This window comes from Otolemur garnettii, unplaced genomic scaffold (genome assembly GCF_000181295.1).
Source record: "Otolemur garnettii isolate 467f Iridium unplaced genomic scaffold, OtoGar3 scaffold00021, whole genome shotgun sequence".
NCBI lineage: Eukaryota > Metazoa > Chordata > Mammalia > Primates > Galagidae > Otolemur > Otolemur garnettii.
The window spans coordinates 18,241,837-18,256,525 of NW_003852416.1; the positions used below are offsets into that span (position 1 = coordinate 18,241,837).

The 14,689-nt window shown below is 45.4% G+C and overlaps 2 protein-coding genes across 2 annotated transcripts in view; both read right to left on the bottom strand.

The window, feature by feature from the left end:
- GBF1 (golgi brefeldin A resistant guanine nucleotide exchange factor 1) overlaps window positions 1-14,689 on the bottom strand; it is a 134,332-nt gene that overhangs the window by 9,613 nt on the left and 110,030 nt on the right. The window contains exons 10-27 of the mRNA XM_023511785.1: window positions 14,441-14,652; window positions 14,029-14,127; window positions 13,237-13,431; window positions 12,186-12,375; window positions 10,931-11,074; window positions 10,556-10,644; window positions 8,987-9,189; window positions 7,245-7,368; window positions 6,559-6,684; window positions 6,213-6,295; window positions 5,342-5,578; window positions 4,974-5,067; window positions 4,432-4,608; window positions 3,612-3,676; window positions 3,405-3,528; window positions 3,141-3,212; window positions 2,658-2,752; window positions 2,270-2,423 (exon numbers count right to left, since the gene is read on the bottom strand). Of these exons, the coding sequence (XP_023367553.1) occupies window positions 2,270-2,423; window positions 2,658-2,752; window positions 3,141-3,212; window positions 3,405-3,528; window positions 3,612-3,676; window positions 4,432-4,608; window positions 4,974-5,067; window positions 5,342-5,578; window positions 6,213-6,295; window positions 6,559-6,684; window positions 7,245-7,368; window positions 8,987-9,189; window positions 10,556-10,644; window positions 10,931-11,074; window positions 12,186-12,375; window positions 13,237-13,431; window positions 14,029-14,127; window positions 14,441-14,652 (2,483 nt within the window). The remainder of the gene's footprint in view (window positions 1-2,269; window positions 2,424-2,657; window positions 2,753-3,140; window positions 3,213-3,404; window positions 3,529-3,611; window positions 3,677-4,431; window positions 4,609-4,973; window positions 5,068-5,341; window positions 5,579-6,212; window positions 6,296-6,558; window positions 6,685-7,244; window positions 7,369-8,986; window positions 9,190-10,555; window positions 10,645-10,930; window positions 11,075-12,185; window positions 12,376-13,236; window positions 13,432-14,028; window positions 14,128-14,440; window positions 14,653-14,689) is intronic.
- Window positions 3,881-4,275, bottom strand: LOC100963922 (60S ribosomal protein L30-like). The gene has a single exon (XM_003787225.3). It carries the CDS (start codon window positions 4,270-4,272, stop codon window positions 3,925-3,927), a length of 348 nt encoding a protein of 115 aa, XP_003787273.1. The 5' UTR covers window positions 4,273-4,275; the 3' UTR covers window positions 3,881-3,924.

Here is a 14,689-nt window from a genome sequence, read left to right on the forward strand (position 1 = left end):
CAGGTTTGAACCTACCACCCTCGGTATATGGAGCTGGCACCCTACTCACTGAGCCACAGGCACCACCCCAGTGCCTGGCTATTTTTTAGAGATGGGGTCTTGCTCTTGCTCAGGCTGGTCTGGAGCCTGTGAGCTCAAACAAGCCACCTGTCTCAGGCTCTCAGAGTGCTAGGATGACAGGCATGAGCCACCGTGCACATTTTGTTTTTATAAGAAACTGCCAACAGAGTAGCTGTACTATTTTACATTCCTGCCAACAACGTATGAATGATCCAGTTTCTCTGTATCCTTGCCAGCATTTAGTACTGTCACTATATTTTACTTTAGTCATTCTGATAAATGTGTAGTGATGTCTCATCATGGTTTTAATTTGCATTCCCCCAATGGCTAATGGTGCTGAAATTCATTTCATGTGCTTATTTGCCATCTGCTTATCTTCTTTGATGAAATGTCTGTTCCTATGTTTTGCTCATTTTCTAACTGGATTGTTTTTTCACTGTTGTGTTTTTAGAGTTTTTATATTTTAGATACTAGCTTTTTTCAAATACATGATTTGCAAACATTTATTCCTAGTCTGTAGTTTATTTTTTCATCCTCTTCACGTAGGCTATCATATAGCAAAAATTTTTTAAATTGACAAAGTCCAGTTTATCAATTTTCCCTTTTCTGGATTATGCTTTTAGTGTTAAGTCTAAGAATCTTTGCCCAGTTCTAGATCCTGAAGATTCCCTCCTTTTAAAGACTTTATAGTTTTACATATAAATCTATGATCCATTTGAGTTAATTTTTCTGTAGGGTATGAGGTTTAGGTAGAGGTTCCTTTGTTCCCCCCGCTCTAGTGGATTTTACTAACTCCAACACTATTTGTTTAAAAAGGTATCCCCTTCTCTTCCATTGAATTGAATTGAACATTATTTGTGTTGGTTTTATTTCTGGGTCCTCTATTCTGTTCCATTGATCTATGTAGCTGTTCCTCCACCAATACCACATAATTTTGATTACTATAGCTATATAGTAAGTCTTAATATCAAATAGAATGATTCCTCCCACTTTATTCTTTTTAGCTATTCTAGGGCCTGTGCCTTTCCATCTAAGTTTTAGAATAAGCTTATCTATGTCTGCAGAAACCCTCTCTAGGATTTTTATAGGAGTTGCATTAAACTTATAGATCAATTTATGAAAAATGAACATTTTTATTGTGTTGAGTCTTTTAATTCATTAATATGGTATGCCTCTTCATTTATTTAGGTCTTCTTTGCTTTCTTTCTTTTTTTTTTTTGAGATAGAGTCTCACTTTGTTGCCCTTGGTAGAGTGCATGGCATCACAGCTCACAGCAACCTCAAATCCCTGGGTTCAAGCATCCTCTTGCCTCAGCCTCACAAGTAGCTGGGACTATAGGCTCCCACTGTAATGCCTGGCTAGTTTTTTTTATTTTTAGTAGAGATAGGGTCTTGTTCTTGCTCAGGCTAATCTCAAACTCCTGAGCTCAAGCGATCCACCTGCTTTAGACTTCCAATGTTAGGATTATAGGCGTGAGCCACAGTTCTCAGCCTGATACTGTTTTTTTGTTTTTTGTTTTTTTTGAGACAGAGCCTCAAGCTGTCCCCCTGGGTAGATTGCCATGGCATCACAGCTCACAGCAACCTCCAACTCCTGGGCTCATGCGCCTCAGCCTCCCAAGTAGCTAGGACCACAGGTGCCCACCACAATGCCTGGCTATTTTTAGGTTGCAGCTGTCATTGTTATTTGGCAGGCCCAGGCTGATTTGAACCCACCACCTTAGGTGTATGTAGCTGGTGCCTTAGCCACTTGAGCCACAGGCGCCAGGCCTATTATGTTTTTAATTTCAGTTTCTATAGTTCTTTGTTAGTATATAAAAATGTGATTAATTTTTGTGTATTGATCTATATCTTGAGACCTTGCTGAATTCACTCATTAGCTCTATGCTGGTTGTTTCTGTCATTGTGCTAAGAGATCTCAGAAGGGTCATAAGCATGAAAGCTAGGGAACCAGATACAGGACTAGTATTGCTATAAGGCAACAGCAGTCCAGCCCTACAAAGCAGATTCATAGGAGCCTACAAAGGTGCAGAGTACAAGCTTCATGCTTAAGTCTGTTCCAAGCTCACTCCTAATGCTGCCTGCTAGACTGTACCAGCCCTATGGTTGATCACTGAGCTGATACCATGTATTAGGCTGTATCTGTAATTGACACTGTGGCCTTAATCACTTGTGTACCTGGCTGCTCTCCCAGATGTACTCTGCTTACCTGGCCACTGATCTCTTCTCTCCGGAGTAGTCGAATGGCTAGGCGTAGCAGCCCCACCACTGCTCGCTCCACGAGGAAGCAGAAATCTTGTGCCTGGACACAGAGGTGGTATAGATGGTCTCGAACGGTCTGCCATACACAGCCCACACGGTCCCTGCAGAGAACATAAATAAAGGACAGTCTTAGCCAGAAAGGCCTAGATAATAAGTCTTCTAGGCCTTTCAAAGCTTGAGTATTATACTTAAACAGACAGGAATAATTAGCAAGCTTTTCCCCTACTGCCTACCTACAGTTCCCTAGAACCAAATCAGCAAGGTGGCTTTCACCTCTTTGGCACAAGGCCAGTACAGGGTCTGTCTAAAGACTGCCCTCACCTGCCTTCTCCTACCTGTTTTCCAACACAATCCTTAGCAGCATTTCTAGGCAGAAAGCAGCATCTTCCTCATCATATGTCTCTTCATCTGGTGTCACTGAGACCAGAGCCTGAAGGGAAAGCAAGCATGGAAAAGAAACACCACTGTTTCCATCACTCCTCCCAAACCCAGCCAGCTCTTCTATCCCTCTTTCTTGTTTTGTTTTGTTTTAGAGTCTCAAGCTGTCGTCCTGAGTAGAGTGCTGTGGTGTCATAGCTCACTGCAACCTCAAACTCTTGTACTTAAGTGATTCTCTTGCCTTAGCATCCCAAGTAGCCGGGACCACAGCACCTGCCACAACGCCCGGCTATTTTTTTGTTGTTGCAATTGTCATTGTTGTTTTAGCTGGCCTGGGCTAGATTTGAACCTGCCACCCTTGGTGTATGTGTCCAGCGCCCCCTGCCGACTGAGCTACGGGCACCGCCCTTCCATCCCTCTTTCTTTTCTTTATCCTCTACCTTCATGAGCTCCTGCAGTGACTCCAGTTGGAGGAACTTGCTCTCTGTGATCATTTTTTCTGGGTCACATTGCTAGAGAGAGCACAAGAGAAAGGAAGTCTGCAATAAGGCCTGAAGGGAAGAAAATGTTCTTAAGAGCCAGGGAGAAAGGGCAGAATCAGGCCTGGTCATAAGCCCTGGATGATTCTATTCTTCAGTTCAAAGGCAGCATGTGGCCAATAGGGAAGAGTTTAGGCTTTCCTACCAGAATGGGCAGGCAGTTACCTTGATACAATCTAAGGCCACTCTCTTGGCCTCCTGGTTCTCAGTGGATGGGCCCCGCACACTAGACTGTTCAGGACCACTCAGTGTCAGCCAGCTCACGAAGCTCAGAACTGTTGACTCTCCTCTGTAGAAAAAGAGTACATGCCCTGCTGATCCTCAAAGTTCTGACTCTCTCTTCAAGGGTCTCAGCCTCTCATCTGTTCTTACCTGTTTGATGGAGTCTCTTCTCGCTGTAGAGAGATCTTGCCATTGGGATCCACAAAATCTTCTACCTGGAAAAAGTAGGTAAAAAATGACTTCTTTCTATATGCTCATTGCATTCCTCCCTTGCTCCAAGCAAAGTTCCCTGAATTTCTTCTGCCCATACACTATTGTACCCCCTCTAACTGGTGGCTGAGAATGGCTTCTACTAGTCTTCCTCTATCACTATCCCCTGTGGTCTTACATTTTAGGTATTCCTAGTGAGCTTTTTTTTTAAACAAGCTCTAGCAAGTTTTATTAAAGAAAAAATGTACATGATTTACTTTTCACCAGTCTGTTTTGGCATGCTTCTAATAATATCAGAGTCACCTGGATCAATGATGGCCAGTGTGCATACTCTGTAGTATTTTCCACATGCTGTGCCCAATTCAATATTATTGCCACTGTAGTGATGAACACCAGTTTTGGCTAACATGGCATAATACTCTATTTCAGATTTCCTCAAAGCTGGGCAGTTGTTGGCGAGGATGACCAATTTCGCTTTGCCTTGTCTGATCATCTTCAAAGTCTGCTTGTACCCCAGCACATACTTTCCACTTTTCATAACAAGCTGGAAGTTCAAGTTGATCAACTCCAGTGACTTTTTTATCTCCTTTGCAGCCACCATCTTCCTGCCCTAGATGTGGGATGGTCCCCAACCAAAATCCTCTAGTGAGCTTTTGGCAGGCATCAGGCCCAGTGCTACTCTCAACCCATTCTATATACAAACTGCACATAATGTCAGAGTTCTCGCATCATGATTGTTGACTAGTCTGTAAGAAATTACCTCTACCATAGCCTTGGGCAACAGTTGGGCTCGGAAGAGCTGCAGCATGGCCTCCATGATATTTTTCCAGCCCTCTCGAAGGATGTCACCATGACGATGGGCCAAATGGAATACTGTCTTGGCTGCAATGTGGGCTTTAGGGTTGCTTCCAAATACACTGGGAAGGTTCTCAATAGACTAGAAAAGAGGATGAGAAGAGGTGTAAGATCTGGCTGATACCTGGAAAGGAAAATCTCTTAGGCCTCTATGTTTCTCTCAGGGTCCTTCTGTTGGCTCTGCTTCAATCTCCCATAATACTGCTGGGAAGGGCTAACATGGTTAAGGCCTTCCCCACTCTTGCATCTTCTCTCTGATCCCAATTACATGAGGTAACATTCTCATCCCAGGGTATGCAAGAAAAAAAATGGCCTAAGCACTGGTATGATCAAGAGGAATGAGGGAAAGTACTAATGACAACCAGCTCTGCAGATAAGGGTAGACCTGTGGCTAAAAAAGAGATCCTCTTTTGGGACTCCAAGTACACAGTTCCTGCCCCTGCTTACCTCACTGCTGAGAGCTGTGAATTTGCACAGAGAGATGATGAGATTGTCAAACACATCACTGAGGCCATAGTGGGCGGAGATCATGGCGCACTTCCTGTAATGTCATCCCCATCCCAGAAACAGAGTCACTAGAAGACCATGCAGCCCTTCCAAGTCCCTGAGGAGGCTTGGATGGGGGCTCTTCCCAATCAACCCTCAATCTTTTACTCTTGAGTTTGTTTAAGACTGAGCTTTCCCAAGCTTTAGCCTCCCTCCAAAAACTCAGGGCAAACCCCATTCTAAGGAAAGTAAGAGTAGGAGTTAGAGAGCATGAAGGCAACCATGTTAGCTCAGAGATGTGGTGAAGACCAAGGCCAAAAGTCAATTACCTGAAGCCTGAGATGGCTTTTTGGATGATTGTCTCCTCAAGGCTTTTGTCAAAGACATAAGAGAGAGCAGCAATAGTGGGTCCCCAGGTCATGGTGAAGAGGTCAAGATCATAACTGCCAGTAGGCACACGCAGGAATATGCCCTCAGGAGTGGCACCTCGATGAAGCAGCACATTCCACACGTAGTTCTCCCGAACCAAGCCTGTCTGCTCCTCAGGCATCACAATTTCCTCATTCCTATCAGGAGGTAAGGGAAGGAATGGGTATTGTGCTGTGAACCGCACTGGCTCTAAACTAGGACTATGGGCTTCACTCAGACTAGCACCTTCCACTGATGAGAAGTCATCGGAACTGCAGCTAAGTGGTCTGCTTCCCACTCACAAGTGGGAGCAGGGAAAAAGGAAGCATCCCATAATCTCAAAGCCCTGTCTCTAAGTGAGGCCTGTAGTTCTTCAGTATGGACATCTCACATTCTTTCTGGATGAGAAAAGATGAACAATGCTATCTACTCTTTCTAATTTATAGTAAAGAACTAAGTGTCCCATCTCTGGCCTCTGACCCAAGCCTCACTCTCCAGTGCTCATCTTTACCAGCCAGAGAATGCATTGTGTAAGCCAGATAGTGAAACCCAGCTGCTTCAGGTTCAGGAAATGGGAGTCATGATATCCCATCTAAGAAGGGCAGTTTGGACCCAGGCTTAGCGTACTAGAGTCCCATTATTGTTTAGGCTTCTGTAAGGAAGAAATTAAGTCCCAAGGCTAAGTCCAGGGCATCATGAGTCACTACTGTCTGACATGACTCTAAAAACTGGGAAAGAAAGCAATGTGCTTCTCTTTAACAGAGATGTTAACTATTCTCCATATATACTCACTTTATGGCATGGTACATGTCCTCCAGGATGTCTTGCTCAAAGTCCTTGCCTCCATTCACACCTTTTAGGTTTTTTCGAAACTCCTAGAGATAGGCCAATAAGCTTGTCTCCCTGTGTCAATGCTGAAGCCCCTCCCAAGGAATTCCTGGATCTATGGTAAATAGGACTTAGGAAATACTAAGTGAAAGAACCCACCTTCCCACCCAGTTTCTCTTCTGGGTTGGCCAGCCCTTGCTGATTCTCTTAGATAGAACCCTGTCTACTATACCCACCATCAATCTCATGCTTTCTGCTACCTCCAAAGCTGTGCTGGATCTTCTCTGCCTAGGATGGGACCCAAGCTTACCTCCAGGGTCATGGGTGCATTCTGTTTTCGAACATTGTGGTTGTGCTGGTCAGTATTAAGCATGATGACAGCATAGGCCAGGGCAAAGCAGGCATCGCTATTGGCAAATGGGTAGCCATTACAATTCTGAAAAAGCAAAGATCCCACCTGTGTCAATGCCCTTCTCTGGTTAATTAAACCCTTACTATCAACCCAGTGGTCAGTGCTGGCACAGAGGAAGGTATCACCCAAAAAGTGGGCAATCTCTTGCCAGCTCCTTAACAGAAGCTGGTTTCTTCACAGAAAGCTCACTGATGTTGCTCTCAGCCTTCTAAGGAGATAGCAACTGGGTTTTTTTTTTTTTTTTTTTTTGAGACAGAGTCTCACTGTGTTGCCCTCAGTAGAGTACTGTGGCATCACAGCTCACAGCAACCTCAAACTCCTGGGCTTATGCGATTCTCTTGCCTCAGCCTCCCAAGTAGCTGGGACTACAGGCGCCTGCCACAACGTCCGGCTAATTTTTGGTTGCAGTTGTCATTGTTGTTTAACTGGCCTGGCTGGGTTAGAACCTACCACTCTTAGTGTATGCGGCTGGCATCGTAACCACTGTGCTATGGGCACCGAGCCACAACTGGGTTGGAGATCATAGAAGCCCTCAGTCAAACTGACCTAGGATTCTGGACTCAGCTCCTACCACTCAAACTCACCCTCCAATGCTCTGTGAATGCCTCCAGCAACCTCTGGATGACTGGTGCTTCCCCAGGCAAACGGAAGGCTTCCAAGTAGAGGCGAAGAGCTTCATCCAGCCGCAGACCCTGAAAACTGAAGGTGCTATAGGGAAAAAAAGAAGGGTGTAGAGGCTGATGAGTATAAGCTGCGCATGTTGGGCTCTCTGTTAGCCACAGTTCTCTTTTTTTTTTTTTTTTTTAGACAGAGCCTCAAGCTGTCCCCCTGGGTAGAGTGCCGTGGCATTACAGCTCACAGCAACCTCCAACTCCTGGGCTCAAGCGAGTCTCCTGCCTCCGCCTCCCAAGTAGCTGGGACCACAGGCGCCCGCCACAACGCCTGGCTATTTTTTGGTTGCAGCCGTCATTGTTGTTTGGCGGGTCCAGGCTGGGGATTCGAACCCGCCACCTTAGGTGTACGTGGCTGGCGCCTTAGCCGGTTGAGCCATAGGCGCCGAGCCAGCCACAGTTCTTTTACTGGAAAAGAAGAGATTGAGGTCTCTGGCAAAAGGGTAGTATCTCTTTTAAAAAATTATTTTTTAAAATTTCAGATTAATATAAGGGAACATACATTTAGGTTATATTGTTTGCATCTGTTAGGTAAAGTCCAAGTTGGAGTTGAGCCTTTCACCCAGGAGATGTGCCATATATCCCTACATTGTACCCAATAGGTGAGAACTGGCCACACTCCTCCCTCCTTCCTCCACCCTTAGGGTGGCATCTCTTTTTTTTTGTTGATACAGTCTATGTTCCCCTCAGTAGAGTGCTGTGGCATCACAGCTCACAGCAACCTCAAACTCTTGGGCTTAAGCGATTCTTTTGCATCAGCCTCCCAAGTAGCTGAGAGTCCAGGCACCTGCCACAATGCCTGGCTATTTTGTTGTTCTTATCATCATTGTTTAGCAGGCCCAGGCTAGGTTTGAACCCGCCAGCCCCAGTGCATGTGACCAGCACCCTAACCACTGAGCTATGCATGCTAAGCCAGAGTGGTATCTCTTTTTTCTTTTTTTTATTAAGTCATTCATACATAGATCATAAATACATTTATGCCATTATAGGAGTCAATATGTTGATTACTTGTACAAATTGGAATGCTTACATACTACTAAACAACATAGCCTTCACCACTTTTATCCAATTACAGGATTAAGACATTTATCCTCTACACCTGATAAATCCAACTTATATTTGCAATATGTACCATAGGTGTGGCCCCCCTACTAACCCTCCCTCTATCGACCCCCCCTTCCCCTCTCCCTCCCCCAGCCTAGGCTATAGTTGTGTTTCACTTTTCACATGCATGTGTGAATGATTGTAAATTGATTTCACAGTAGTAGTGAGTACATTGGATTTTTTTTTCCATTCCTGAGATACTTTACTAAGAAGGATATTTTCCAGCTCCATCCATGTAAACATAAAAGAGGTAAAGTCTTCATTTTTTTTTTACAGAGTGGTATCTTTTAACACAACTCCAACACTTTTTAGCATTCTTGCCTAGAAACCTCACTGCTCTGTCCCTTAGCAATGTTCTTCGTGCAGAATGGAGGGGCTCCCAAAACTATCTTGCTAGAGCACTTTTCAAGTTCAATGGATATAAATGATAGGAAGAGGAAGAATGCGTGACCTGGGTCACCAGTAGGAACTGAATGAGACTGCTTTGAGGGAGGGATGCTCTGTTCCCTCAGACTGATTACTAAGTCCCATATTTCTCATAGCTTCCTCACCTTACAAAGCTCTCCAATAGGTCAATGTTTTTGCGGTCACTCACAAACTCTCCAATCATTTTCTTGTCCAGCCGAGGGTTCTCTCGAAGCCACTGGGCTACCTCTGTGTTGTCCATTGGGATGGTGAGGAGGCCTTTCTCTTGCAGAAATTGGATCCCCTTCTTTGGTTTCTGGTTGAACTGCTCTGTGCCTGTGATTAGCAGCTGAAGGAGAAAGACTAGAGGTGTCAGAAGTTGCTCTGCCCCAGGCTTGGTGCCTGTAGTACAGTGGTTACAGAGCCAGCCACATGCACCCGAAGCTGGCGGGTTCAAGCCTGGCCCAGACAAGCTAAACAACAAAGAAAACTGTAACAAGAAAAAAATAGCTGGGCATTGTGGCAGGAGCCTGTAGTCCCAGCTACTTGGGAGGCTGAGGCAAGAGCATGGCTTAAGCCCAAGAGTTTGAGGTTGCTGTGAGCTGTGATACTGCAACACTCTACCCAGGGTGACAGCTTGAGACTCTGTCTCAAAAAAAAGTTGATCTGCCCCTAAATAAGACAAAGCCAGGCTGGACTCCACAATAGCTCAAGCTGGTCACTCAGCGGGGTCCTAGGATATGGTTCTTAGTGACTCCAGAATTAAGGATGGATCACAGTGGCCTAGCTTCCCCCATCTTCCTGCCTAATTAGAACTGACTTAGGAGTTCCTTTTCATTCCTTTTCTGAGAGGTCAACATGCATGGAACAGCCTCATTTCCTTCCACTTGAGAAATCAGAGTAGAAGACAGAGATCAAAGAATTCTTCTCCGCAGTTTTATTATCTATCCCTGACACTTGTTAACAGCCACCATCTTGTTTCTAGTTTGCTTAGATTCCCTTTTTTTCTTTGGTTGCCTAGCTCTTAAGGCTCTAAGTTCAAAGGACAAGGCAGACTAACTATGAAGGTAATTCAACTTTCTGTGTGCCCAGTCATAACTCTGCAATCAAGGGCACACATGAACCAAAGTCACGTAAGCTAGTAATAAGAGGAAGAAAGGGTTAAATAGCAGGTTTTCTTTAAGAAACCAAGAGCACAAACAGTTATTTGAACTTTACTAAAGCACCAGAATAAATGTCAATTCCTTTTTATTGTCAGAATAAAAGAGCTGGAGTTGACCAATAACCTCCAGTAGCCCACATGACATCAGCTCGGGCTCCTGTCACTGCCACCAGTAACACTTGGCTCTTAGCTAGTGTAGCATTTGCCTGGGGCATATAATAGGGTATGCCCACCTACATGGCTTAGGAGTTAGGAAAGGGCTTCACAGGAGACTGGATAAGGAGTCTCCTAGCTAGTGTAGCATTTGCCTGGGGCATACAATAGGGTATGCCTACCTACACGGCTTAGGTGTAAGGAAAGGGCTTCACAGGAGACTGAAATCCCAGTAAGTCCAAAGACTAGCCTAGCAAGCTGTACAGTGAGATGCTAGACTCTCACATCTAGACACATCTTCATCCCCAGGGATAGAAGCCCTACCCTACCCTTTGGCCCTACCAAAGATACCCTGACAGAGGTGGGTGGAAGCTGAGCTCTGGGGAATATATGTATGTACCTTCTTTTTATTTTTAATTTCAATTAGTTCCCGTGGATCTGGCAGGAGACAAGAAAATCGAGGTGGCTTCCGGGTAAACTTTTTGTCAGCTAGGAATGAGAGGAAGAGAGAGAAAAACCCATAAGACTTCTTTTACCAGAATGACTTTTGGAAACTCGCTGATATATACTCCTTGTGAAAAAGGAGAAATTTTCTGTCCTTATCGATTTTCTACTTCCTTGGGAGTCCTGTCTTCTGGAGCCCCAGATGCTTTTTTTCCTTTCTACGGGTTTGAAGTCATGGCAAGCCATCACACTTTACACTGCTCCTCTCTCTCCATTCTCCACCAGGCCCTCTAGTTGAGGGAGCTCAGGGCTGTGGACACCCAGTACTCACCCCCAGAGTCACCAGCTTCTTCTAGATCACTGCATCCTCCTGGCTTCCCATGTTCTGGCAGCAGTCGCCCTCCACCTGGCAGATGCAGGCCTGGGATGTCTGGGGCTATGCCTACAGCTTTCCCATCGTTGGCTGCTCTCTCAGCTGGCAAGAGAGAAGAAGATAGGTGAAGACTTATATGGTAGGAAACCAAGTGGAGCTATAGCAAAGGCCAAATCTCAAGCCAAGGAGACCTGCATGCTCCCAGGAACCATCCCTGACCAGGACAAAGCAAATGGTCACTGTCCCAGCCAAGCATTAGATTCTATAATTTAATGAATCTTTCCCTGTACTTCTACAACTTTAATCTCAAGGAGGAGACAGAGAAGATTAATTAGAGTGGAGGCAGATATTGGAGATGGGAAAAAGTTGGGCTTTTTTATTTTTTTGAGCCAGAGTCTCACTATGTGGCCCTTGGTAGAATGCCATGGCATCACAGCTCACAGCAACCTCCAACTCTTGGGCTTAAGCGATTCTCTTGCCTCAGCCTCCCAAGTAGCTGGGACTATAGGCGCCTGCCATAACGCCCGGCTAATTTTTGGTTGCAGTTATCATTGTTGTTTAACTGGCCTGGGCTGGATTCAAACCTGCTAGCTCCAGTGTATGTGGCTGGCATCCTAGCCGCTGAGCTACAGGCTTGGAGCTTTTAGGGACAGAAGTCCTATATCCCTTAACCTCTGTTCTCTTTTCTTGCAATTAAGAAATATCTCTGTCAAGAAACCAAAGTGGGGGCTCGGCGCCTGTGGCTCAAGTGGCTAAGGAGCCAGCCACATACACCTAAGGTGGTGGGTTCAAATCCAGTCCAGCCCACCAAACAATAATGATGGCTGCAACCAAAAAACAGCTGGGCGTTGTGGCAGCCACGTGTGGTCCCAGCTACTTGGGAGGCCGAGGTAGGAGACTCATTTGAGCCCAGGAGTTGGAGGTTGCTGTGAGCTTTGATGCCATGGCACTCTACCCAGGGGGACAGCCTGAGGCTCTGTCTCAAAAAAAAAAAAAAACACAAAAAAAAGAAACCAAAGTGGGGAAGAGGGGAAAGGGTCTGTGAATCCTGTTATTCTGCTTGACTAGCCTGTGATCCAAACCACCAAACCCTGGAAACAGAATTAGGAGTATCCCAGGGGAAGTGATGTGAGGACAGGAGGAAGGACTCAGTGAGTTGAGAAGGGATAAGCATAGAACCCTGGGGTCTTCGAAGAAAAGAAATGCCTCTCACTATTGCTAGCTTCTCGGGCACCATCTACTGTCTCATAGCTGGGTCTGGCTGTCTCTTTCTTCTCTTGCTGTGTGAGGTTGTTCAGGACTTTGGCCTGGCAGTGGGCCTCAGTGCTGTCAATCACTGTCAATAGGGCATCAAGAGACAGTAGGTGTGTTGTATAGAGCTGACCAGACACAGGAAAGGCATTCTGCAAAATAAACAGATCCATTAGGGTGAAGGTTCGGGGAATACTTTACACTGTAACTGATCATTTTCCAAAAATCTCTGGCCAGGCTAGCTTACACCTGTAAGTAATCCCAGCACTTTTGGGAGGCAGAGGTGGGAGAACTGCTTAGAGTTTGAGACTAGCCCGGGCAATATAGTAAGACCCTGTCTCTACAGAAAATAAAAAAAATTTAGCCAGGTGTAGTGGTGCACCTCCTGTCATCCTAGCTATACTTGGGAGGCTGAAGTATAGGGACTGCTTGAACCCAGAGCTTAGAAGATTGAGGGTACAGTAAGCTATGATTGTGTCACTGCACTCCAGCCAAGGCAACAAAGCAAGACCCTGTCTCAAAACAACAACATGAACTCCCTAAAACCAAAAATCCTGCAACTTCCTGTAACTTCTACATTGCCTTATTTTTATTTATTTATTATTTTTGAGACAGAGTCTCACTATGTTGCCCTGGGTAGAGTGCCATGGTATCATAGCTCATAGCAACCTCAAACTCTTGGGCTTGAGCGATTCTCTTGCCTCAGCCTCCCAAGTAGCTGGGACCACAGGCACTCGCCACAACACCCGGCTTTTTTTTTTTTTTTTTTTTTTGGTTGCACTTGTCATTGTTGTTTAGCAGGCCCGGGCCGGGCTTAAACTGCCAGCTTCAGTGTACATGGCTGGCACCCTACTCACTGAGCTACACACGCTGAACCTTTAGAAAATATCTTTTTTCTTCCTGTTTCCCAGCTCCCAAGTGTTCCCCCTCCCTGTATGTAGCATCCTCATTACCACCAGGGAGATTTCCTTCATAGAACCTTCTTTCTAGAGACTTGTAATAGTACTCAGCACCTTGGACAGCAGCTTGGTGAGGTCCTCAAAGAGGTTGGAACAGTAGTAGTCACAATCATAGTTGATGTAGAGCTCAGTGACAAAGCTGGGGATGTGCCAGAGTTGCACAATGGCCTCTAGTGCCATCTCTTTCATCTCATAAGGCATCTTGGGGTTCTCCACAGTGATGATTTCCATGAGCTTTTTGATGTACATCTGGGAATAACCCAATAATTGCCATTTAGATGGAGAAATGATTCAAGATAGGAAGAGATAAAACCAGATAGGATGAACATTATACAGGGAGCAGATGGCCAGTCAAGTGGCACCCATTAAGGGACACCTAAAGGTATTTTGTCCCCACAGTACTTTCTCCTCTTTGGCCTGAATGTTAATAGATAAAGTCTGGCTGTCTACCTCATGCTTGATCTCAAATAAGTTGCCTATTGCCCTTTTTGTATTCTCTATGTAAACATTAGAGTTAATTCTTTCAATTTAATGACAATCCTGGCTTGAATTGGCTGCCTGTGTTGCAGAGGAACTGCTGGGTAGAAGAGCTGCTCCTACTCATGGTAAGATTGCCTGCCAGTCCTCACATTTGAATTCTTCTACTTTATAGTAGCAGTTTCCTCGATCTCCTTTTAACTTTTCCCTTAAAGAAGCCAGTCCATGAACCAAATTATGGAGGCTAAAAGCATTCTTTTACAGGAAGCCCTTAAATCCCACCACTGCAGCGTGACAGAGCTGGCCTTGTTGAAGATGCCATATATCTCCCCCTTTTCATTTTTTTTCTACCAAGCTCAAGAAACTTACCTCCATTTGGAATTTGAGGTGCTCCCGCATGCTCTCAAATAATAGGAAGCATACTCGCAGAGAAGCAGCATAAAGGTTCAGTCGCTCCACACTGAGTAGCTAGAGAGCAGAGTAAGGAAGGCTATGAGGTTTCAGAAGCTGACTATGGCTTAACTTAGACAGGAAAGGCAAATTGGGTGAAGTTGCTACTGAAGTCCTGTGCTCCAAAGAACTCCGTATCTAGCCATTTCTACATTTCTCTCTGGCTATCAGAGACCCTGGATAACTACCAGTACCCTCTTACTATGACTACTAGCCAACTGGGAGGCAGACACTTTCCTGGGACCAAAATTCTTTGCACAATTGGCCAAATCTCCCTATGCTTCCCTGGCCCTTGAGAGAGACTCTGGGTCTCTAAGCAGTCTGGTCTTACCTGGAATAAATGGCGGCACATCTCATCCTTGATGAGGCCCAAGAGGATCTGGCACTGGGCTATAGGGGCTGACTCAAGAGCCACTGTCAGTAAATGCAGTCCCATGTGGATCATAACCTCAGAGTTGTGGCGGTCATGTGGATTGGTGAGGGAGATGAGGAAGCGGAAGAGCTCGCGGATGCAGGGAAGACCATAGGGGACCAAAGCTGTGCCTAGGGAAGGCCAGGAAGAGAGTGAGACTGCTAAGAA